General features: G+C 46.6%; 1 protein-coding gene across 4 annotated transcripts in view; it reads right to left on the reverse strand.

Annotated features, from left to right (window-relative positions):
- Nucleotides 1-24,063, reverse strand: part of IL13RA2 (interleukin 13 receptor subunit alpha 2) — a 638,692-nt gene that overhangs the window by 553,579 nt on the left and 61,050 nt on the right. The window contains exons 1-2 of one of the 4 annotated variants that reach the window (XM_085607855.1): nt 15,495-15,616; nt 14,866-14,979 (exon numbers count right to left, since the gene is read on the reverse strand). In XM_085607855.1, coding sequence (XP_085463981.1) covers nt 14,866-14,944 — 79 coding nt within the window. In that variant the 5' untranslated portion in view covers nt 14,945-14,979; nt 15,495-15,616. Of the gene's footprint in view, nt 1-14,865; nt 15,027-15,494; nt 15,617-24,063 lie in introns of those variants that run through there. The other 3 variants (XM_085607856.1, XM_085607852.1, XM_085607854.1) reach the window with 3 other exon arrangements.

The raw sequence follows: 24,063 nt of genomic DNA on the forward strand, positions 1-24,063 counted from the left end.
GCCCCCATACCGGGGGGAGGCTGAGTGCGACGCATGTGCATTGGGGAAAAAGGACATCCGGGCTATCCCAGTCGGCGAAGGGAGCGGGAGGCTTCCAGAGGACGCACGGACTCGCCCGGGGTGAAGCACGCGGCGGAAGAGGAGAGTTAGACCAGCCGACGAGTCACGAGGCTCACTCGGACTAGAGAAAGCCTGGTGGGAGGCACACCGGGGATGGCGGTGCCCCGGAGGCAGAACGCCGAGGTGGAAGCAGATGGAAGCCCCGGGTGAAGGGAAGACGAAGCGTACACTGTGGACGCTCCAGCAGGTGCGGGGAGTGGAAGGCCCCCGGGAGGCACACTGACCAGCCGGGTGAGGCGCACGAAGTAGGAAGGGGGTGCCTGATCCGCCAAAGCACAGTGAGGCTTGCCAGGATAGGCTTGAACCCTGTCGGGGGAGGCCTCCCAGGGATTGCGACAACGTGGAGGCGGCGGGCGCAAAAGGAAAGGAGACTTCGGGCTCAACTGAGTCCTGTGGGACCGCACGGATTGGCTGCATGCGTGGGCCGCATACTCCTGGCAACGGACTACGACAGAGGCCGGCCATGTAGTGGGGAAGGGAAGGAGATCACCAGAGAAACCACAGCTAGCACCTTGGGCCCTGCAGGACGCGGGAGATATACGCTGACCTACTGCCAGAAGGGACGGTTGAAGGACGTCCATCTACTGAAGAGTGGCAAGACCTGGCTGTGTTTGTCACCTAGAGGGGATCCCGAGGAGACTTGGAGACGCACTGGTGGACCCAGGCCTGTGAGCAGCGGGAACTGGGGTGACCACTGGGCGCGCTAAGCACAAGCATTGCCCTCAGTGCAGTGAATGCGCGCATACCCTGTGAGTTGGAGCTAACTGCCACCCCCACAGACTAAGCCTAGCCTCACCCCTGCCCACCACGGGCTCCGGCATTAGAGATGCAAACCTGTCCAGCGATAGGATGGAGATGAAAGGAAAAAAATGGCACTCACCTTTGGCCCCGACAGGTGACGGTTGTATCCGATGTAGCGAGCGGAACGCTGGGTGCCTATAAGCATTGTTGGGGCTGCCTTTGCTGGCCCGCATTGCTTCTGAGGTAGCATACACCACACGAATGTCAGATGCGGTGGTAGTCGGACTCGCAGAAGGTCCGGGTGCAAGGAGAGAGCCCCGATCACTGCAACTCGGGAGTGCGGAACACATAGCGCTCAAGGAGAGAAGGTGACTGGGAGCTTGCCAGTTGAGGCTGGGATAGGAGGCATTCATGGGACAAGCACTAGCAGTGGCACATGAGCCCGTTCCCGTCGGTTCCCCCACTGGAGCCCCTGGCGCGTTCACGTAGTTCACAGTGAAACTTGCCCAGCGGCAGCGGCGAATGACCTCAGCGCAACAATACGTGATGGGGCGCATGAGAGCCAAAATGCAGCATGGACCGCCGTGAGCTGGCACCCTGGACTCACAGCGTACGAGGGAGGGGAACGAAATGGAGCTGGCGACCACAGCACTGGCAACAAAAATGGATTCCGTCCTCGCGGCTGTGGAGAGAATAGGGACTGCACTAGAGCAAACCAGGACGTCATTGGAAACGCGGATCGATAAGGTCACATCTGACTTTACACTTCTACATGCGGACCACCGCAAACTGACTGACAGGGTTGCTGCTCAAGACCAAGTATTTCAAGATCTCCAGCTGGTTACTCGCAGTCATGCAGCTGCATTGCAAGGTATGCTGGAGCGGATACATGCCCTAGAAGACAGGGCAGAGGCCGCAGGAGGGCGCTCGCGGCGAAGTAACATTCGAGTGGTGGGGTTGCCGGAGGGGGAGGAAGGCAGACACCCTGAACAGTACACAGAGACCTGGCTGCAGGACCTACTTCTGCAGGGAACGCTATCGAAGCAATTTGTGGTGGAAAGGGCCCACCGAGTGCCAGCCCAGAAGCCTCAACCAGGAGCCAGACCGCGACCGTTCCTGTTTAAACTTCTTAATTACAGGGATAGAGTTGCGATCCTGCGGGAGACACGGAAATTGGACGAACTGATAGTGGGCAGCAACCTCGTGATGCTTTTCTCTGATTACACCACCCTAGTGCAGCGCCGTAGGAGCAACTATATGGCGGTAAAGCGACAACTCCGGGAGCTAGAACTTCCGTACTCCGTGTTGTTCCCCGCCAGGCTGCGAGTACTAGCGAAGGGTAAAGCACACCTCTTTGACACACCTGCGGGGACGTGGTACTGGCTGGAGGAATCGGGTCTTTGGAAGGGGAAGAGGCCACTAGAACCGAAAGATGGGGATACTGTCGGCAGGAGAAGCAAAAGACGACCACTCCGCAGGGCGCGCCGAGGAGCGGCGGCCAGCACGGTGGCCCCTAGTCCAGAGAGGATGAGAAGGGAGCGTCAAAATGTCCTGGAAGCGGTCACGACTCTTGGCGCACCGAGCTCTCCGGCCTGCAGGGAGCCCTGCAGGCAAACGACGGTGGTGTCAAGTGGAGCATCGACGCCCTCGGCCGAACTCTCCGATGAGCTATGTATGCCGGTGGTCACCCCGCAAACGGCAGAGGATATAATATGATGTGGAGGCTGATGCCACGAACACTGCAGATGGATGTGCAAGCAAGTACTACATTGCGGAACTGTATTGGTTTGCGTGTAATGTGGGAAGGGTGGGGGGGGACTGGCAGGGCACCGGGTGCACAACCTGGCGGGCAGCTGCCAGGGCTCTGCCTCGGTTACGTCAAGCCACCTGGTGGGTCCTAGAGGGGGGGCCCTTACGCACACGTAGCTCCTTGGCGCCGAAGCTTGAGGGTTGCTAGCTAAGCGAGATGGGATCAATGGTTCCCGAATGGCGCACCGCATGCGTGGGACATGAGGGGGACGGTCATGACAGGGTGCTTACCGCACACACACCCCGTTGAGCCGTACATTGGCTCAGTCCCTTTTCCCCATGCATGGTCACATAGTTTGGACGAACAGCTTCGAGATGTCCGCCCCACATGTTATGTTCTTGTTAGTTCCTAAACTGTTATGGTTATCGCAGATCGGTTCGCATTCAACTGGGCGCGCTTGGAGCTCACACAACTACATCCCACCTCTTGTCCCCCGGCGGATAACATTTCCTAACAATGGCAAGAGTTAATATGATCGCATGGAACATACGCGGTATGCACACACCCTCGCACAGATATTCCATATTCGCTTATCTTCAACGACACTCAGTAGGCATCGCCCTATTACAGGAGACACACCTAACACAGCCGGAGCTTGATAGGCTGCGTCGGCGTTGGAGGGACCAAGTGTATGGCACCGTGTACTCTGCGCATGCTCGGGCACGCTTGTTCGGGTCAGGGCAGGTGTCCCATTTGTTAGCACAGACACGGTAGTAGATCCGGGAGGCAGATACACCCTGGTGCGTGGAATACTTAATGGTCAACACATATTGCTGGCATCGATATATGCACCAAATGCTCGCCAAGAACCATTTCTGACACAGCTTTCGCAGGTGCTCACACCATACGCTGGTCTCCCCTGGCTGCTAGGCGGCGACTTCAACTCAGTACTCGACATACATATGGACAGATCCTTCCCCCCTCTTTGGGTTACGACTGCGAGATCCAATGCACAGGCGCTCACGGACTGGCTCTCACACTGGGCGTTACTGGATGTATGGCGGGGTCCACCACCCAGCAGATCGGGTTTACTCCTACTATTCCGCGACACACGACCTACATGTCCGGCTGGATAGGGTGGTGGGGTCCCAGTCTCCATTGCCGTTAATCGAGGTCTCGGAATATTTAGGCCGGCCACACTCCGATCATAACCCCTTACAGATTCACATCAGTTGGGCGGCCGATCGGCCCCCTATCCCCACATGGCGACTCCATCCCAGGGCGTTGGAAGACCCTGAGTTCCGCTTGTCATTGGGAATGGCCATTCTGACATACTTTGAACAAAATGAGGGCACGCCCAGCAGCGCGCTAGTGGAGTGGGATGCCTTCAAAACGGCAATCAGAGGTCACTGCTTAGGTGCCACCTGGAATGTACGGAAACAGCTGTCGATGGCCATCGCACGTATCGAATCGCAATTACTGCCGTACGAGCGTGAGGGGGAGGGGGGAGGTAGACAGTCGAGCCACCTGAAGGACCTTCGGACGCAATTAGCGAAGCTCCTAGAACGGCTGCGGTGCCGTAACTATGCAGCCCATACAGCCCGCACGCATGCTACAGCAGACAGGGCGGGCCGCTTACTCGCTTGGCTGTTGCAGCAGGATAATACTCGTGCTCCAATTGCGGCGATACGCACAAGGGTGGGAGAACTGGTGTATACGCAAAGGGAGATCCACAAGGTCCTGGTGGACCACTATGCACAGCTGTACCAGTCACTATTTCACTGTTCGGACTTTGAGCTGAGTGCATTCCTGGAAGGGATCCAGTTGCCCACAGCCACGGCCGAGCATCAGGAGGCGCTTAATAGCCCCTTAACTCTGGAAGAGATAGGAGAGGCTGTTGCATCCCTGGCATCCGGGAAAACACCAGGACCAGATGGCATACCGGCCGAATTTTATAAAGCCTATCGGGAGTCCTTGGTGCCGCAATTACACGTGCTCTACTCCAAGGCATTGGAGGAAGGCACGCTTCCCCCTTTGATGCGCGAAGCATACTTGGTGTCCCTGCTGAAGCCTGACCGAGACTCGACGGCCTTGGGATCTTATAGGCCGCTGGTGCTCCTGAATGCCAACTATAAAATACTCGCCAAAGTTCTGGCGGAGCGTCTCGCGCCATTGGTCTCAGCCCTAATCCATAGCGACCAAAACGGGTTAGTGCCTCAGCGGAGTACGTCCCTAAACCTGAGGAGATTCTTTCGAGTTGCGACAGATGGGGTGAGAGAATGGCCCAGAGCGGGTTGCCTAATGCTGGACTTAGAGAAGGCCTTTGATTGTTTAGAATGGAGGTACTTGGCGACACTATGACCTAGGGGCAGAATTTTTACAGATGGTAGGCCTCTTATATAGAAACCCCACAGTGCGGGTAAGGTTAGGCCCGTACATCTCTGAAGCAGTGTCGGTGTGCAGGGGCACTAGGCAGGGGTGCCCGCTGTCGCTGCTCCTGTTCGCATTGGCGATCGAACCTCTAGCGGCGGCTATTCGTGGCTTGGTGGGGGAGGGTATTCCGCTGGGAGACGCAACACATCGGTGTCACTATACGAGGATGACCTGCTGGTTTACGTGAGAGACATTGAGCATATCCCGGCCCAGCTGGCTCTTATTCTGCGGGATTTTGCTGCTATCTCGGGACTACAGGTAAACGCCAGCAAATCCTGTATATATGCGTTCGGAGGGGGCAGGCAGAATCCTGGGTACACACTTAACGGTACGAGAGTGGTGTGGAAGGAGGACACCTTCCTATACTTGGGGATACACATATACCGTCAACCGCTGGACCTGTTTGACGGGAATGTGGGTAGAGCTGTTGCGGCTATTAAGTCGCAAATGCGTTTTTGGGGCACGTTGCCACTGACAGTTACGGGCAGGGTGGCATTGTCCAAAATGGTGATCCTTCCCAGACTATTGTACTATTTTGCCAACCTGCCATTATACATACCGGTGGCCTTCTTTGCCACGTTCTCTAAGCTGCTTCGGGATTTCATATGGGGGAGTAGCCGCCATAGGTTGTCCCTAGCGAAATTATATCTGCCGACAGATCAGGGGGGGCTGGCGCCGCCCTGCCTAAATCACTACTACTTAGCAGCACAACTGCAATGGATCGCCCGCTGGTTTGCGGATAGGGGTAGGGATAACACGGCGACTGTGCTACCCCCGTATTCTCTGGAACGGCTTCTTGCGCTTTTCCACTCAGCTGTCAAGAGCGCAACGCCAACACCGATCCTCCTGAAGGTGGCGTATAAATGTTATCGCAGAAGCCTATTTCTCCCAAAAAATCTGATCCCCTATGCGCCGGCGCTGCCATTAGAGGGTTCTCCCAGCAGGATACAGACACTTACCCCTCTAGCTCTGGCGAGTAGGAAAGAGGCAGATATACAGACTCTAGGAGACCTATACCGAGGCGGCTCGTTGGTGGAGGAAGATGGACTCCCGCCAGGCCAATTTCTCACGCACCGCTCACTAGTCGCAACTCTGACTGCTAAGTGGGGGGACATGTCAACGGAGCCAAAACAGCACCTTACCATACAATACCTTCACGTTATGGGGCGCGGTAGACACCTGGTCCGCTGGTTCGCAGCATCTCTACGCATACACGCAGCGATTACACTGGAGCCCCTGCGATGCAAGTGGGAAAATGATCTGGGGAGGCCATTAGCTGACAGGGAGTGGGAGTGGGTATTGAAAGGGCCAGTATGCATCCCCAGGAATATGAGGCTCCGGCAGATTCAGCTGTTTATAGTACACAGAGCATACCTCACGCCGGAGGCTGTCAACAGGTATTTCCATCGGGTGGACGCGGTGAGCCCCAGGTGTATGGAGCCTGGGGTGGGTCTGGTCCACATGCTATTGAGCTGCCAGAGAATATACGCTTACTGGAGCGCGATCAGTGAACTGCTCCATATCAGTACCAACCGTACCTTGTCCTTTGAATGGGCGGTGTATCTGCTGCACCAGTTTCGCAAAACTCCAGCTACGAAGGTGTCATCTAGGTTCCTGGATCTGGGAATAGCGGTTGCCAAACGATTACTCACCAGACGATGGACGCATGGGATCCACCCCACGTGCAGGCATGGAGACACTCGTTTTATGCATGGGCTAGGGTAGAGGGGACAGCCAACAGGAGGGAGGAAACGTTGGGATTAAGGAAGGAGCCAATAGCAGCTCAGTGGGAAGGGCTACTCCAGGCACTCCAGAGGGTTGAAGAGGAACATGTGAGGGGACAACCTGAGGGGAGCGACGCAGGCCCAGGGTAGACTCCAGAATCAAAAGTGGGGTGTGTATGCGTTGCTCCATGTTTCATGTGTCATGTTTCATATACATGTCAATTTACAGCCTCACAATGCGAGAAAAATGATAAGCGCCATTGTGGGGGGATAATAGCCTGTTTGTACTGCTGGGCAAGGCTGCCGGGGAAGACAAGAAGGAGGGTGGGATGGGGACATTGTCATTAGCGCCGATCTGAGTTGGGATTGTTGGGTAATAACTGTTTTTACACTACTACGTCTCTTAGCCAGTTCAGGAGGAAATACCAGAAGGACTTATACATGGGACTCTCGAAACAATGCGATAGTCGTGTAGGGGTACATCCCACGCAGAGCAAGCACCGAATGTTATTCCTGTATCCACCCTGGTGCGACAGTTGTGTCGGGGATGGGTATGAGGCTAAGGATATGTGAGATGGGAACTGGTACCTATAATGATGGGGTGACACCATGCATGGAGTGTAATTTGTTTATGATGACTTACAAGTATCTGTAACCTTTACAATTTTAATAAAACAGATTTAAAAAAAAAAAAAAAGCAGACCTGGCCCAGGTAGCTGATAGGAAATCTCCTCCCACTACTCTCTATTCTACGAGGGCTCAGGGTAGTGAAAGGAAATCTCGCCCCCCCCCCCCCACTCTCTATGCAGCATGCAGCCAAGGTCCTATTCAGCCCAGCCCTGACTCATCAGACTGCTGGAGCCCAAGCCCTCCTGTCACTCACAAACCTGACATTTAATACACAACCTATCAGAGGCAGCCTGGATGGTTAGGCAAGAAAATACCCACTGTCTAAAAGTGGTATTTTCAAACATAGAATGTTAAAACCAACTTCACTAAATGATGTATTTTATCATTCTGAGTTCAGGCATACTACATTTGTTTTTCTACCATGTTCCCTGGGTCAGCTAGTATTATAAGATGTTATAATCAAACTTCCCATTCTGGCCTATGGGGACAGGTAGCCTTGCAATAGTGAAAAACAAAATTGGCTGTAATTCACTATCAGGACATGCTAAACACACCAGGGCATGTACTACCTTTTACTTACAATGCACCCTGCCCTTGGGCCTAGCTTAGGGGTGGCTAACATATAGAAAATTGAAGGTTTAGGGGCTGGTAAGTGGGTGCACTTACCAAGTCGACATGGCAGTACTAGACTGCAATAGGGTTGAGATACGCGCTACAACCTTAGTTCATAAATGTTGCTTTCAATCTGTTGGTCTTTATGTGTGCTCCAGGGGTGGCGTCTTCATTCAGACGTCGATATGACCAATTAATGTGAAGCACTTCCCATATGGGTTGTGTCCCCCTTGGGCACTACCGTTATGCAATGTTTTTATCGATTTCTTTCTTGAAATAAACAAGCTACAATGTCAATTGTTTGTATTTTATTCTTCATACACTGTTATTTGTCCTTCTTTTGATTATTGATTCGTAGTATAAGGACTATTGTTTATCCAATGCATTTCGGGTTATTCAAAAACCCTTCATCAGGGATTAGTCCTAGGATAAATGTTAAATAATATCATGAGGAATGGTAATTTATTCTGTTTCAACTAAAACTAAGTCTTAGCGTCATGCATGCATGCAAAATAAAGTTTAAATTGTTCAAACCGTTGTCCCATGTGGTCATTTTTAGTGGTGAAGCTCTATGCTAGGTTTAAAGTGAAGCTTTCTGGTTGAACGTAACAGTAATAAACGTTAGTGATCGGTATTGAAAAGATACGTATTTGAGCATTCGTGACTGAAGTTCGTGGTTGTATAGCAAAAGTCGGACTGAATTAGAACGGGGTGAATAGTGCCTGGAAACAAAATTTAAAGTAAAATTTCAAGTGATTGAAGGTATTTAGTAACGTGAAAATGACGAATTTTTGTGATCGTTATTGAAAAGACTCGTTTGAGCATTCGTAAGTGAAGTTCGGAATAAGTGGTTGTGCTCGTGTGACAGTGGAAAAAATTGAGAAAAGCGGGGTGAAACGTGTTGTGACAAGATTTAGTCTAAAGTGATTACAAAGGTGAACAAAGATAAAACGATATTATTGCTCGTACCTTTCTTGGTTACGATCGTTTGATGTACCGCTTGGCCGGTATTTTAGTTGCTGTACCAGCGTTTCAAGTGATGTTAATATCAGCGCGGTGTGGATAAAATCAGTGCTCGTGCCTCTCCCGGTTGCAATCGGTTGGTGTGCCGCTTAACCAATCTTTGGTTGCTATATGAACGTTTCACATGATGTTAGTATCGACGCGGTGTGGATAAAGATAAAAATAGGACTGTGGATTGATCCGGAAATGAAAAAGGGACAGGGTGTGTAAAACCAAGGTGGCCAGTACTAGACTGCACACAGGCTTTGCAATGGCAGGCCTGAGACACACTTTACCAACTGCTTCTGTGGATGGCACAATCAGTGTTGCAAGCCCACTAGCAGCATTTGATCTACAGGCCCTGGGCACACATGGTGCACTGTACTAGGGTCTGACAAGTAAATCAATTAAGCCAATCATGGAGTCACTAATCCATTACAACACTTTACAATAGGGAGCACTTGTACTGTGGCACTGAATTGCAGTGGCACAGTGCCCAAAGCACCTACAACCAGCAAAACATATCACAAACAGAGGAGACAACAGCAAAAATAAATTGGAAGGGAGACTCATGCCAATGGTACTAGGTCTAACACTCTCACTTCCAATAAAGCTGAGGTGACACTTCTCTAGCTGAGGAAGAAAACCTTTCACCAGGTAAACAGCACAGGATGTATACTCAGCTAGACTGAAAATGGGTGTGTGCCAGAGATAATTTTCTCTGATGGTCATTCACTAGCAAAAGAAAATGCAAAGTTAGAAATGTTCTGTGTCTTTTATTCCATATTCTATGCCTCCCTCAATAGCTTCCAAGAGAATTATCTTGATAAGAACGTTCCACCCAACATCTTTATAGGCTAGTAAGGTTCCTGTTCCTAATGGCCTCATGGGTTGCTTCAATAAGACCTTTTCACATAGCCTGGCCTGTAGACTGGCTCCCGTATTAAATGATCTGGTGGAGAGAGGCATTATGGGAGAAACAGGCATTCCCCTTATACTCAAACCGGGATGGACCAATAACTCACTAAAATATCAGCAAATAGAAAGAAATCAAAAATCCCTGAACTGGTCCACCCTGACCAATCAAGTTGTATTGTCGGAAGACAGACAAATGACAATATGAGAAGGGTGATCTACCTGGTATAGATGTTTCAAAGGAAATAGATCATAGATTTTTTGATATCCATTGACACAGAGAAGGTGTTCTACTGAGTGGAGAAAAGCTTTCTCTCCAAAGTGTTGCATGCAAATAGGGCTAGGACAAACTTTGCTATTGATGGTCGTTGCAAGCTACTCTAACCCTTCTTGCAAGGTAAAACTCAACTAACATTTATTACACTCATTTCCCTTCACAGTGGCACAAGACAGTGATGCCCTCTTTCACCACTCCTGTTTGTACTTTGCATAGAACCAATAGTGATTTTATAGGAGAAGAGGTGGGAATTGAAGGGATCCCATTCGGTATAGATACACAAAAGATGATGTTTTTCGTGGATGACATCCTCTCGATTCACCATCACTTTCACTTGGCCCTTTGATGACCTAACAGCAGTTATTTGAGAAATTGGCCAGCATTAAAGTCAACCTAACTAAATCTGAAACCTTTAATCTGACTTTAGACCAGACCATGATGTACAAGCTTAAAGGGCACACCCCATTCAGGTGGGTCAGCAAGTCAATACAATACTTAAGCATTAAAATAACCCAGAAAGTAGCCGATTTATACATTATTAGTTACCTGAGGCTCCTAGCAGCCCTTCAGATTGATTTGAGGAAATGGTCACCACTCTACCTCTCCTGGTTGGGTTGGTTCAATGTATAAAAATGAATGTACTACCCCTCTTCCAACATCTATTCCAGATGCTCCAGGTTGAAGTTCATCACTGTATTTTTTCAAACGTTATGGTGTTCTCAATGTTTATACAGAACACTTTAGAGGCCTGTTGAACTGGGCAGTGTATCATATTAAAAAGCTTCCCAATTGAGTGACTTGTAGACTGGTTCCTTAGGGCAGTTGACAAAATCTAGCCTCATATCGATCGAGCTTTAACAGGTTGTCTGCTCTGTGACCCCCCATGGAAATCAAAGAGGCGACCTGGGTTTCAATGTATGCCTTAGCACCCCAATGACGGCAGCCCTCAAAATCTGGGCCATGGCTTTGAAGCAAGGGATGTATGACGTAACAACGCGAGTCATTACAACGCGTGCAGTTACATCGCGGTCGTTACAACGACTGCGATGTTACTACGCTATGCCATTACAACGCAAGTCTTTACATCGACTTGCGCTAGATGGCGTGCTAACATTAGAAAAGCGTAATTTACTATTCCAACTCCAGTCCACTTAACAGTAGGGAAGGTGTTGGGATAGTAAACTACACTATTTGTAATGTTAGCACGCCATCTAGCGCAAGTCGATGTAAAGACTTGCGTTGTAATGGCATGCGTTGTAAATCCACTTGCGTTGTAAAAGTTTTGTTGTAATGGTAGTGCGTTGTAAAAGTTGCGTTGTAAAGGTTGTTTACCTTCAAATGCAAACGAGATGGGGACACCTTTGGTGACATGTTTAGACATGCTTCAAATTATTTGAATCCTGCAAGGATGAACTCTAACTCAATGTTCGGGAAATGTATCAGTACAGACAATTAAGAAACCTGGGGCCAGATGTAAAAAGGTTTTTGCGGGCGCAAATGGCTTTAGACCCGTTTGCGCTGCAAACAACCTGTGGCCCAAATACTAATCCTATTTTGCAAGTAGCAAATCAATTTAGGACTCGCAAAATAGGATTAGCAGCTCGCTATTAGGAAGGGGAGTTCCAAGGGCGTCCCTTCCTATTAGCGACTCCTTAAGCTATGTAAGAATGTTTTGCGACCGCAATTGCGGTCGCAAAACACTCGCAGTTTACCACCCTTCTAAGAAGGGTGGTGAAGCACTCACAAACGGGAAGTGGTCCCCAGGGGACTGGAGAGGCTGTGCTATGTTGGGTGATTTAAACACAAGTCTTTAATGGAAAATACAAGAAAACACCTTTTGAAATTCAATGGCACCACATTTTGCTGAATACTTTGGCCATAGAGACCCCTACCTGGGCACTAAACAGAGCTAACACAGCTCAGTCTAAAGACCTCTATTGCACTACTGATCAGCTGGACTACTAGCACCACATGGCTCCGCCCTAGGCTCAAGAATCTATGCGTATTGTCTTAATAGGTAACAGGGGAAGAATAAAGAGGAGACAGTACTGGGGCACAGCTTGATTATACTTTGTGATAGATGCAACAGTACATAGTCTCCATTACATGCAAGGTATGTTTAACCAGTGAACCAAAAAAGGAGAAAAAACATTTTCTGGGGGTTTGGGGTGGTGGCGGTTGTTTGGTAACTTCTAGTTTTAATTTCTAAGAGGTAGCACTGGATCGATGGACATATTCCTTAGTTAATGCTTATCGGTGCCCTCTGTGTTGCCTGTCAGGTATTTTATGAAAAACTTAACAAAAACGGTATGAATAAAGAAACTCTCTTTATTGTAAATTACATCTTAGTTTCAACGCCTAACTCATAAAGCATTTTCTGTGAGTAATGGTGTCTTACACCAGGTATAAGTTTGGCTTGCTTATGTGTTCCATTGTTTACTACATGCTTACTAACTTTGTGAACCACAAAATGAGTAAGCATGTTTTAGATATGCCAAAATTGTGTGCAAGCTAAATTTAAGTATGGAGTAGGACATAACTACTAACAGGAAATGTTCTGAAAATTAGGCCTGGACATTCAGAAGTAATTCACATCTAAGAAAGGAGTAAGACATGTAGGGCCAGATGTACAAAACTTTTTTCAGCTCGTACTATTTGCGATTCGGTAAGCTATTACCGAATAGCAAATTAGGTTTGCGAGTCCCTATTTGGAAGAGGCATGCCAAGGGCGTCCCTTCCTAACAGCAAATCATAGGTACATGTATGAATGTTTTGCAATCGGCATGTAGTCGCAAAACATTCCTTTTTTACAGTCTCTCTGAAGGAGGTGGTAACTCATTCGCAAACGGGATAGGGTCACCAAGGGACCACTGCCTACTCTTAAAAAATGAAAAGGAAATTTTTCATTTTTCTTTTTTAAATGCATCCCGTTTTCCTTTAAGGAAAACGGACTGCATTTCAAAATAAAAAACTGCTTTATTTACAAAGCAGTCACAGACATGGTAGTCTCCTGACCCCAGCAGGCCACCATCTCTGTGATGCTTTTAATTATTTATGCTCTTTGGGAAAAAGTGAGATCTGCTGTCTGTTATAACTTATATCACAATGGCTATAGGAAGAAGGAAAAACTTGGCACATCTCGAGGCTTTAACTTATGAGTATCCAAAACAACCCGATATCTCTAAGATATTGATTTAATAATATGACCCCAATGACTCTTTGCTCGGAAACCGGGATGGGCTGGAGTAATCCGAATAGCATTGGTTATTAAAACGCTTACCGAAGTCTCTTTTCCCGGTTAACATAAGCAGGATTTATGATGCTATCAAAGGGAATGTTCTTTTAAGTGCGTGTTAAATGAATTGTATATAATCTATTTTGTGATTATGATGTACATTGTAAACTTTTATGGTTCTATATCAATAAGCCAAATAAAGTTTGTTGGATTGGATTGGAAAGTGCTAGCCATTCCCAACGGGTCGCAAATTGCAACCTGCCTCATGAATATTAATGAGGCAGGTTTCTTGAGACACATTGGGAATCCCAAACCGTGTAAAATACACTGTTGTACATAGCTGTTTGCGATTTCCTAATAATGGATCGTAAAACTTCGTTATTATGAAATCGTAAACGGAAGTCTTTGTACATCTGGCCCATACGGCCGTATTTACAAAGAATAGGAATAGCAATCGCTATTTGGAAATCACCATTCTTTTTGTATGAAACTTTTTGTTTCATACATGCGATTCCTAGTAGGTGGCAAGTCGACATACCTCATGAATATTAATGAGGTAGGTCGCAGTTTGCAACCCATTAGGAATCACCTTCATCACAGGGATGGTGACCTGCTGAGGGTAAAGGCTTTTGTTTGTTGAAATGCAACCCATTTTCCTTTACGGATGAGTTTCAATAATAAAAAATGAAACGTTTTGTCTGTGCGACCACTGCCTGCTCTAAAATAATGTATTCCCAACATTCACAAAGGCGGATGCATTACCACCAACTTTGAGTTGATGGTAAAGTGAGACTGTTTCGCGCCCTCAATTCGGTCACAAAATATTCCTACATACCAATGTGATTCGGTATTTGGAAGGGACAACCTAAACACGACACTTCCAAATACTAATCGCAAAATATGAATCGCAATTTGGGCTTTGTACATTCCATAAAGCATTTTTCCGGTCACAAGCGGGCCCGGTAAAATGCCTCTACATATAGCCGATAGACCCTTAGGAAAATATTTGTGTATCTTAACTGCAATGTTACTTTAGGTCTTCGTTCTAGAAGGTCTCCATAAAGGTATTTCTGTTCAGTGCTGTTATCCATTCCCACGTAGATCATTGCTTTAAATGAAGTAAAGGGAAGAGCAGCCTGTTTAACTAGTGTCGATGTGTAATCAAGAGGCTACTTGGTAAGCAGCACAGTACTTAGCAGAGGGAACTTCTTCGGCCCAGACAAAACTGGTAGGATGGATGTGGGGGAGCTGTCCATGAAATGATCATGCTTGCAAAGTAAGACTCATTCTTAATGTACTCTTGGAAACACCTCAGGTCTGTATTGAACCCTCATAAGGTAGTGATAAAGTCGAGAATACAGACATGCACATCATTATACGATAATATGTATCTTCATTAATGCGAAAATACAATATTTATCCTTACCAGAGGTGAGTATGGATGAAGAGCACACAAAGGGCACTATGGTCAATAGGGAGCATGTATAAATCCCGCCCCACTTCATCTTAAGGCAACAATTCTGAACTTCAGTCAAGCGGGCTGAAAATATAAGGCAAGGTTTTTTTTCTCCAAATATATTTGAAAACCTAGGAAATAAACAACAGCAATAAGTATGTTACATTCTCTTTAAATGGCATGTGAGTTTAAAAGTCGCCTTACACCCATCGTGAAATTCAGAAGAATAATGTTGGCACACTACTAACATTACAGGGGTATTCTAGAGCTTACGTTCCCCTAAACAAAGCCTCTCGGCGCTATTGGCAGAGAACAGGTGGTTATTGTTACAGAACAGCCCTCGGAGTCGGAAGACTGAAGGGGAGGCTGAGAGTCCAGGGATGCCTGCAGCGGATGCACCGGTTCATAGCGCCTGTGAGCCACAATGCCTAGTCCCCGTGCTAAAGGGACAGCTGTACTCACGCATCCTCACTTTCATTGGCCCTGGGATTCCCTTCTGACTCCACGCTATCTTCGATTCTCTGTAATACTAAAAATATAGCAATCTCCAAATGAAATTTGAACAATCTGAAGCACGTGAGATGCTGCAGTAAACTCACGTTGTCGGTGCTGTTGTTCTTGGCGCACACACGGGCCCCGTACGCCCGTATTGGTTGTTTGGCTTCAAAAAGCTGGAGCGCAGGAGAGAGGCCGCTAGGGGCCTCGTTATCACTGATCCTTTATAACAGGAGAGGGAACTAACGCCATTCCACGGAAAAACGTGATGCGGATTAATAATTTATTTTTCCTTCTCACTAAGAGACACAAAGCAGCTTTTGTAAACGCCGTTCATTGATAGTCTGCAGACAATGTCTACCTTATCACAAAACGACACAGAATGCAAAGTTGTCAGAGGTTCGTTGAATATTGTAAATATTTGGGCGAACTTTTAAACTAATTAGCTAGTTTCTCTGCGGTATGTCATGGGTCTCAGCTATATTTCTGTGTACCTCTAAGAGATGATTCCTGCATTCATAGTAAAGACTGCTGCTGCAGACGCAGGTTCACGACCCGTGATATCACATACATGGATCTGGACAGATGTGTTCTATATATGCGTTGATGGTTATGGGGCAGTTTGCCCTATATTTTTATTTTTGGACTCCCAAGAGCTCTAATGCAACTCTCACAATAGGCAGAGAAACAGCCAGTCCTGACTTGTCTGTATAGCATTTAGTGACTGAAAGCAGCAAAATACACCAGATACTTTTGAAGATATTGCATCGAGTGTTGCGTGGAATGCAAACGTTGAACAATCATTTTTTAGGTCGAGCATTCAAGACCTCTTATATATAATTTAGTATATACTTATATGTGTATTTACTTTGTGGGCACTGGAGATCAGCCCTAGGACTTGTCTGCTTCCGCTTAGGGACTTTTATTTTCTGCTCAACTGCCTCTATTTAACTGTCTTGATAGAAATTGACCAGTAGAGGTAAGTAAAATACCAGAATTGCTTTCTGCTTGTTAAACTCGCTCTATTTAACTGTCTTGACAAAAAACGACCAGTAGAGGTCAGTAAAATACCAGAATTGCTTTCTGCTGAGGTACTTTCTTTTTTTATTTTTTCTGGCAACTGCCTCTATTTAACTTTCTTGATAGACAACGACCAGCAGAGGTCAGTAAAATACCAGAATCACTTTAGTATACTCTAGATTCCAGTCCATAGAAATTGTCTTCCACAAGCACCCGTAGACAATAATATTTTTTTTCAAATCTTGTATTTTCAGTGATATGACCACTGAAGGCCCTGATTTTATATTAAAAACAGAGCTTTGGACTATACCATTTCCCACTGATGGGGCTGGATTCTTGCCTACCTGGTTATCTCCAAGAATCCTCTCAGGTAGCCAGGATCTTTTTATCTGCTAAATAGTGTAGAGGAGAGGAAATACAATTATCAGAACATAATCACCAAAATTAGATTTCATTTGGAAAGGACCATGGACTCCGAATCTAAAATTTATAGGATTTTATTACAACCAAAAATAACTGAACATACAGACACCTCAATACAAGGTGTAGAAGATAAATGGGCACTAATACAAAAGCAAGTCTACGGAGGATTCTCATCCGACTCAAGACAAAAAGAATCACTGACTCCAAAATCATCAAGAAAGCAATGGTTAAGCCAATATCCAAATTAGGAATCATTAGTCTAAAAAGGAAAAGCGTTAGTCTATCCCTACACTAACTCTAAGGTGACATCCCTACTTAGCATTCCCCATCCCAGGCAAGAGAATAAAAAGGTGTCAGAAGTGAAGACTTCCTAAGAAGTACATCCACTTAGTCAGAGCTCGATCTAAGATGCTCTTCTAGCTTCCCATCTAAACCTCAACTGCTCAACCCACGGGGCACTGTCCCTAATACAAAACCCCCAAATCATAGAACACGCCCTTCGGCACACCTCTTCAGCCAGGTCTTCTCCCAGTAGTTTTCCTACAAGCTTTTCTGGCATCCAACGACGGTTAGCTTGATCTTGGGTCCCAGGCACCTTCTCCGCTGAAAGTATCATCTCCACATTCCAATGCACTCCCCTGTTGGCTTCTCGCAGCATCCTAACTCCTAAAACAAAGACCTAGTCTCACTAACGAGCTAAATGTCCTTGCACCTGCAACAGAAACATGGGAACGAAAAACATTTCACGTCTCCAAGATGTTACATCTCCCTGCAACCCAAAGCCTTTACCAAGGGAAATCATTTTCGGCCTACAACGTTAGCTAACATAAGAAAATGAACAGGCCTTTCTCTTTAAACGTATATGCGATCAGGCCTTTACAAGTTAAACACACTATTAAATCACACCCTAACCATTAGTTAATTATTCTCATATGCGTGAGTAAGCAACTTGCACTTGTAACTTCAACATGGCACACGTTTAACCTAATACATTGCATTGTGCGAAAACTAATCATTATGCATCTACTACATACATTCACAATAGCTTGCAACATTACTATTCACGAAAAGCATTATTACATTCCTAATCACCTTTATGTTAAACAATTTCAGCAATACATTTCTATGACACTTCTTAACACACATCGATTAATATGCGGGTGCTGACTAACAGTGAATATGATGCACCCCTACAAATTTCAGAATCGCATGACACTCTATCAGTTCCCCCCTTTGATGACAAATGTCATCACACCATCACACAATTACTTCCCTTGGAGAAAGAACTGACCTAAACAGTACCAATTGCCATCCTCCCCCGTCTGAACTTCTCCATAGTCTTGAGATTCTGATATTGACTGTCCTGCAGTCTAGCCATTCGCCTCTCACTCGCTCTGAGAGCTCTTTCAATTCTGTTTCCTCTGTACCACTTATAGGCTCTGATGAGACCCTACAGACAGATCACACAAACCACAGCAATAATGAGAGGCTTCAGCATGAATCCAAGGAACCCCTTTCCCAAATTCGCAAAACAATTTCCTACATGACCAAATCCTTTACCAATCTTTTCCCACACACCCTCTTCAGTCAAATCCCCAATCTCTTGATGAATCGTGGTGATGTTATCTATATATTTCTCCAGATCCTTGCTATTATCTGGAATATATGTACAACATTCCTGAACTTTCAACAATTTACAGACTCCACCCTCTTTTGCCAATAATACGTCTAAAGCAAGACGATTCTGCAAGACCATCGTCCTTATCGACAACATCTCTCCATCGACCAATAGCAAAGACCTCGCAGTATTCATCGACAACTCATCAACCACAGTCGCCAACCTTCTAATCTTCACATCATTCATAATCACACCCAGGCTTGGTATCATCGCTCCAAAGATATCACCAATCATTGTACCTGCACTTGCAGCTCTCCGTACTTTAAAATGATATCCAGTCTCCAAAAGATTCAAATCTTCTGCATGATAGATTTTCGGAAAGATAGTAGCCAAGTAACATGTACCACACCAATTCGCAGGCAACCTCACATAGGCATTCCTTCCGCACACATAATGCACAGTTGGAATCACTTGCACCTGACCTTGAAAAAAGTTCTTAGCAGAGTCCTCCATGGTAAAGATATGGTCACACGTACTTTGTCCTACCAAAACCTTTTCATAATAGGTCTGAGGACGTCTCACACACAACTTACCCTTTTGCAACTGATCTAACGCTATGGGTCCATAACTCCCCTTGGATCTGTGCAATCTCTCCTCATCTGTCCAATCCACCGGACTCTCTCCTGTATTTTGTGTCTATTTTAATTGTCTATATCTATCTTCTACTTGACCTATGAACTTCTTCTCTGTGTCTGACAATGAACATGTCAAATTATGTCGGTGAGCATAAGCCGTATCCAATTCCAATGTCGGTATGAAATACTTCCGAAGTCGATCATCTGACTTGTAATAATCGTATTTATTCAAATGCTTATAAGCTGGAACTTCAGGAAGTACTGCATCATAATTGGAAAGGAAATACTCAAATTGTCTTCTCTCATAAAAGATACTAAGCAACAAACTACAAGAAATTCTATATGTTAGTTGAAGGTGATGCTATCTAATACCCTCATCTACTGAAGAAGGTAGCTGCATACACACATAGCAGTCTTTCGCATCCATTGCATCCACATGCTCATACAACAGCTTTGCATAAGCATTAAGCTTAAAGTCACTTCTAGACAGATCTATGTGAAACCTACGACTCTCTTCAAGTAACAAAGCTCTTTGAGCTCCTATAGTAACCTCTTTCTGGCTAGAGGTGGTAGGTGTAGGTGTCCCCTGTACCTCCCCCTCCTGCTCATGTGAAACGATATATGAGGCTACAACTATCGCAACTATAGTGACTATCACTACCCCTAAGAGTGTACCTATCACTAATTTAGCTCGACGGTGAGTATTTCCAGCATCTGCCATGTTTGCAAAGTTCTCAAAGTTCTTGGCTCGACAGCAACAAGTAAGAGTCTATTTTTCCTCTGGGTATTGCTTATCAGCCAGTTCGAACAACACCTCAAAGTTGGGAATCCCCTTGCAATTTTCAGTTCCTTATTTACACAGTCCACAAAAGACTTCCTTTGCCCTCCTTCATCGTCTCGACGTAAAGTCCCTAACTTTATTCTTCTTCCACTCGGGCCTAGGTTATCTCCTTCTTTGGACTTTTATGTACAACAAAGGTTTTACCTTCAGTCCAGAACAAGATCAGCTCCCAAAATCTCTAAGACAACTTGCAGACTTTCAAGACGAAGTACCACTAACTCCTGATGCGGTGGTACAATACCAAAAGTTGGAAAAACCAGCGTCTCCAAGATCAATTCACGAACCTTACTCAGAAGTGGTGGATTCGGAATATTGAGAGTCAGTATTCCTTCGATTTTCACCCCTGGAACCAGTAACAACACGTCTATTTTCAGGTTCGGGGAATTGCTGATCAGCGTCAAAGACCTCAGCCTCCCCGTGATCAATACGCCTGGCATCAGTCACAACGTAAGTCCACTCTCGTGAGGCATACCTTTGACACGGCACTCTTGTTCTCCTGGATCTCTCAAATTGATTCGAGCTTGCTGTTCATCACTTTGCTCAGATTCAGTCATTTCATAAACTGGGGCAAGGTCTCTTTCAGGTGCCAATCTCAAGTTCAGCCGCCTCTGACTCACGGGCCAAACTCTCTCTGCTTCTGTGGCACTTCTGCTCTCCCTTCTGATACTCTGTGCACTACTTCCTCCTTCAGCAGAATTTGACTCTACTCCACCCACAGCAACACTTTCTCCGTCTGAGTCAAATTCGGGGCTTCGATTTGCACAACCCCTTTCAGCTCGATCTAGTGCACAACCAACTGCATCAGCAACCAGCACAGCTTGGCTTGCCCTCTCAGATGGCTCTGCCACCTCAGCTGGATTTTCATTCACGAGAGGGGCTGTATCTTCCAAGGGTGTTGGAACTCTGCGGGTATGGGAGGCATGCACCCAGTTCGGCAGTCCCCCACACTTCACTGCCGTGTTCGTGACCAGTATTACCTGGTACGGACCACGCCAACGAACATCCAGGCAACTCTTCCTCACGTGTTTACACACAAGCACCCAATCTCCTGGGCACAAGTCGTGGCACAGGTCACTTGCAGCTGGAACAGTTGCTGCTTGCACCTTCTGGGACACAGAACGGACTACGTCAGCCAGTCCCTTACAGTAATCGAGAATCAAGTCATCAGTGATGTTAATCAAAGCAGTGGCAGGTATCGCTGGCACTCGCATTGCTCTCCCCATCAGTATCTCGTACAGTGACAACCCAGTCCTCCTATCAGGAACACTACGAAGGCTCATAAGAACCAAGGACAGTGCGTCGGGCCATTTCAGGGATGTCGAAGAACACACTTTTGCCATCCGTGCTTTCAAAGTCCCATTAACTTGTTCCACAATCCCAGAAGCCTCTGTTCGGTAACTGCAATATAATCTCTGATCCACATTCAAGGCAGTACAAAGCAATTTCATGATTTTGGTATGGAAATGTGTCCCTCTATCTGACTCCAAAGAGGTCGGAAAACCGAACCTCGGGATAAGCTCTCTCAGCAACAGCTTTGCTACAGTGAGTGTGTCACATCTACGAGTTGGGTAAGCCTCCACCCATCTTGAAAAGACACATACCACGACTAAGATGTACCTCAACCCATTGCACTTCGGCATCTCAATAAAGTCCAACTGCATCCTATTTGAAAGGCCCCCCTGACCTCCCAATGTGGCATAAAGTCACAGCAGTCCTCTTTCCTGCATTCATCTGCTGACATGTAACACACCTTTGACACACAGCTTCAGCTACTGCACGAAACTTCTGATTGTACCATGTCTGTCTGAACACTCGCACCATCGCATCTCTGCCAAGATGTACTGCACCATGAATTAGCCTTGCCATTGGACTCAACAGACATTCTGGTAGCACAGCTCGTCCATCACTCGAAACCCACACATTCACATCTCCCTTCTCACATCCTGCTCGTATCCAGCTATCTCGTTCCTGGTCGGTAACCTCATCCTGCAGTCGCTTTAGCTCCTCCCATGTATCGACCATGGCTAACATCATGCTGAGATCGGTTCTTTCTTGGCTTTCTCCAGTATACCCTCCAGTAAATATACATCCTTGTTCTGCACAAAACCGGGCAACTTGGTCAGCGTAGCTATTCCCCATAGATACAAAGTCACTTCCCTTGGAGTGGGCTGAACAATCTCTTTCGGACATTGCAATGCTTCCAACAACTGTCTCACATATTCCCCATTTCTAATGGGTGAACCAGAAGATGTCATGAACCCTCTCTGTGACCATAACTGTCCGAAGTCGTGAACGACACCAAACCCGTACTGACTATCGGTATAAATCGTTATCCGAATCTGATCAGCAGCCAAGCAGGCACGGGTCAAGGCAATGATTTCAGCTACCTGTGCAGAGTGTACTCCCTCTAAACAAGCAGCTTCAACCACCCCTGTGATGGTGCATACAGCGAACGCTGCTCTCAATCAACCGACATTGTCCCTTAAACACGAACCGTCCACAAAGAAAATTCGTCAGAGTCAGGGAGCGGTTCATCAACAATGTCTGGTCTCGGTTTGGTGCACAGTTCAGTCACATCGAGACAGTCGTGATCCTCACAATCTCCGTCATCTACATTTGGAATAGGCATCAATGTTGCAGGATTTAAAAGAGAACACCTCTTCAACGTCACATTCTCTGCAGCAAGTATAACTTGCTCATAACGTGTCAATCGATTGTTTGTGAGGTGCTGTGTTTTAGTTCTCGTCATCCACAGTTCAACAGAGTGTGGCACATAGACTGGAAGTGGATGTCCCATTACAATGGTCTCACATCTTGCAGCAACGGACATCCGGGCAACGCAGAAGCTACTGGATCTAGAGTAGCTGAAAAGTAGGCAACTGGTCTACGGACACCTCCATGACTCTAAGTCAAAACTGCCAATGCGCAACCTTCTCTCTCACAACAGAACAATGCAAATGACTTGTTGTAATCAGGCATCCCCAAAGCTGGAGCGCAACACAGGGCTTCCCTCAGCCTCAAAAATTACCTCAAGCAGTCTTCATCCCATGGTACCGGATCACTCACATCCTTGTGCGTCAGCCGTTGTAAGGGCTTCACTTCAAAGGAGAAATTGGGAATCCATTGGCGACAATAGCCAACCATCCCCAAGAACATTCTGACTTCTCTCTGAGTGGTAGGCACAGACATATTCATAATAGCCTCAATACGGTCTGGTGACACCTTTGTCTTGCCTTTCTCAATTCAGTGACCCAAATACTGCACTTCGCTCATACAGTACTGCAATTTGCTCGGAGACACCTTGTGTCCGTTCTCTGCCAAATGATTCAGTAAGGCAATGGTATCGATCCTGCAAGCATCTTCAGTTTCTGACGCAACGAGCAAATCATCAATGTATTGCACCAGAACGGAGTTCTGCGGCAACACAAGGCCTTCAAGATTCTTCTTCAAGATCTGATTAAAGATCGATGTGCCCTCTGTATACCCCTGTGGGATACGACACCACGTTAACACACGGTTCTCCAGCCGGAAAGCAAAAAGAAATTGGCTTTCCTCATGTAGTGGAATCGAGATGAATGCTTGGCACAAGTCAATCACTGTAAACCACTCAGCTTCACACGGGATCTGAAACAGGATTACAGATGGATTCGGTACCACCGGAAAACATGGAACAACTATCTCATTGATTTTTCGCAAGTCTTGTACAATCCTGAATTTCCCACTCGGTTTCTGTAGTCCCATGATAGGTGAATTGCATGGGCTACCCATGATCTCTTTCAGAATTCCCTGCTTAATCATAGACTCAATTACAGGCTTAATCCCTGCAATTGTCTCAGGTGACAAATTGTACTGGGGCGTCCTTGGGAATTCTACATTCGGCTTGACCTGGATTTTCACTGGGTCTACACCTTTGACCAAACCGATCTCTTCCCCACTGAGGTCCCACACATCGATTGACACAGAATCCCTCAAATCAAGTGGAAGCTCCTCCACTGTCAGCGCTGGGTACATTTCCATACACACACGCTGATTCGCAACCTTAAAGGTCGCATCATCATCCTTCGTCTGTACTTCAACTCCCTTTGGTGTGCAATAGATGGTGCAATTCAACTTGCACAACAGATCTCTTCCTAACA

Source organism: Triturus cristatus, chromosome 5_2, assembly GCF_964204655.1.
Source record: "Triturus cristatus chromosome 5_2, aTriCri1.1, whole genome shotgun sequence".
NCBI classification, from domain to species: Eukaryota; Metazoa; Chordata; class Amphibia; order Caudata; family Salamandridae; genus Triturus; species Triturus cristatus.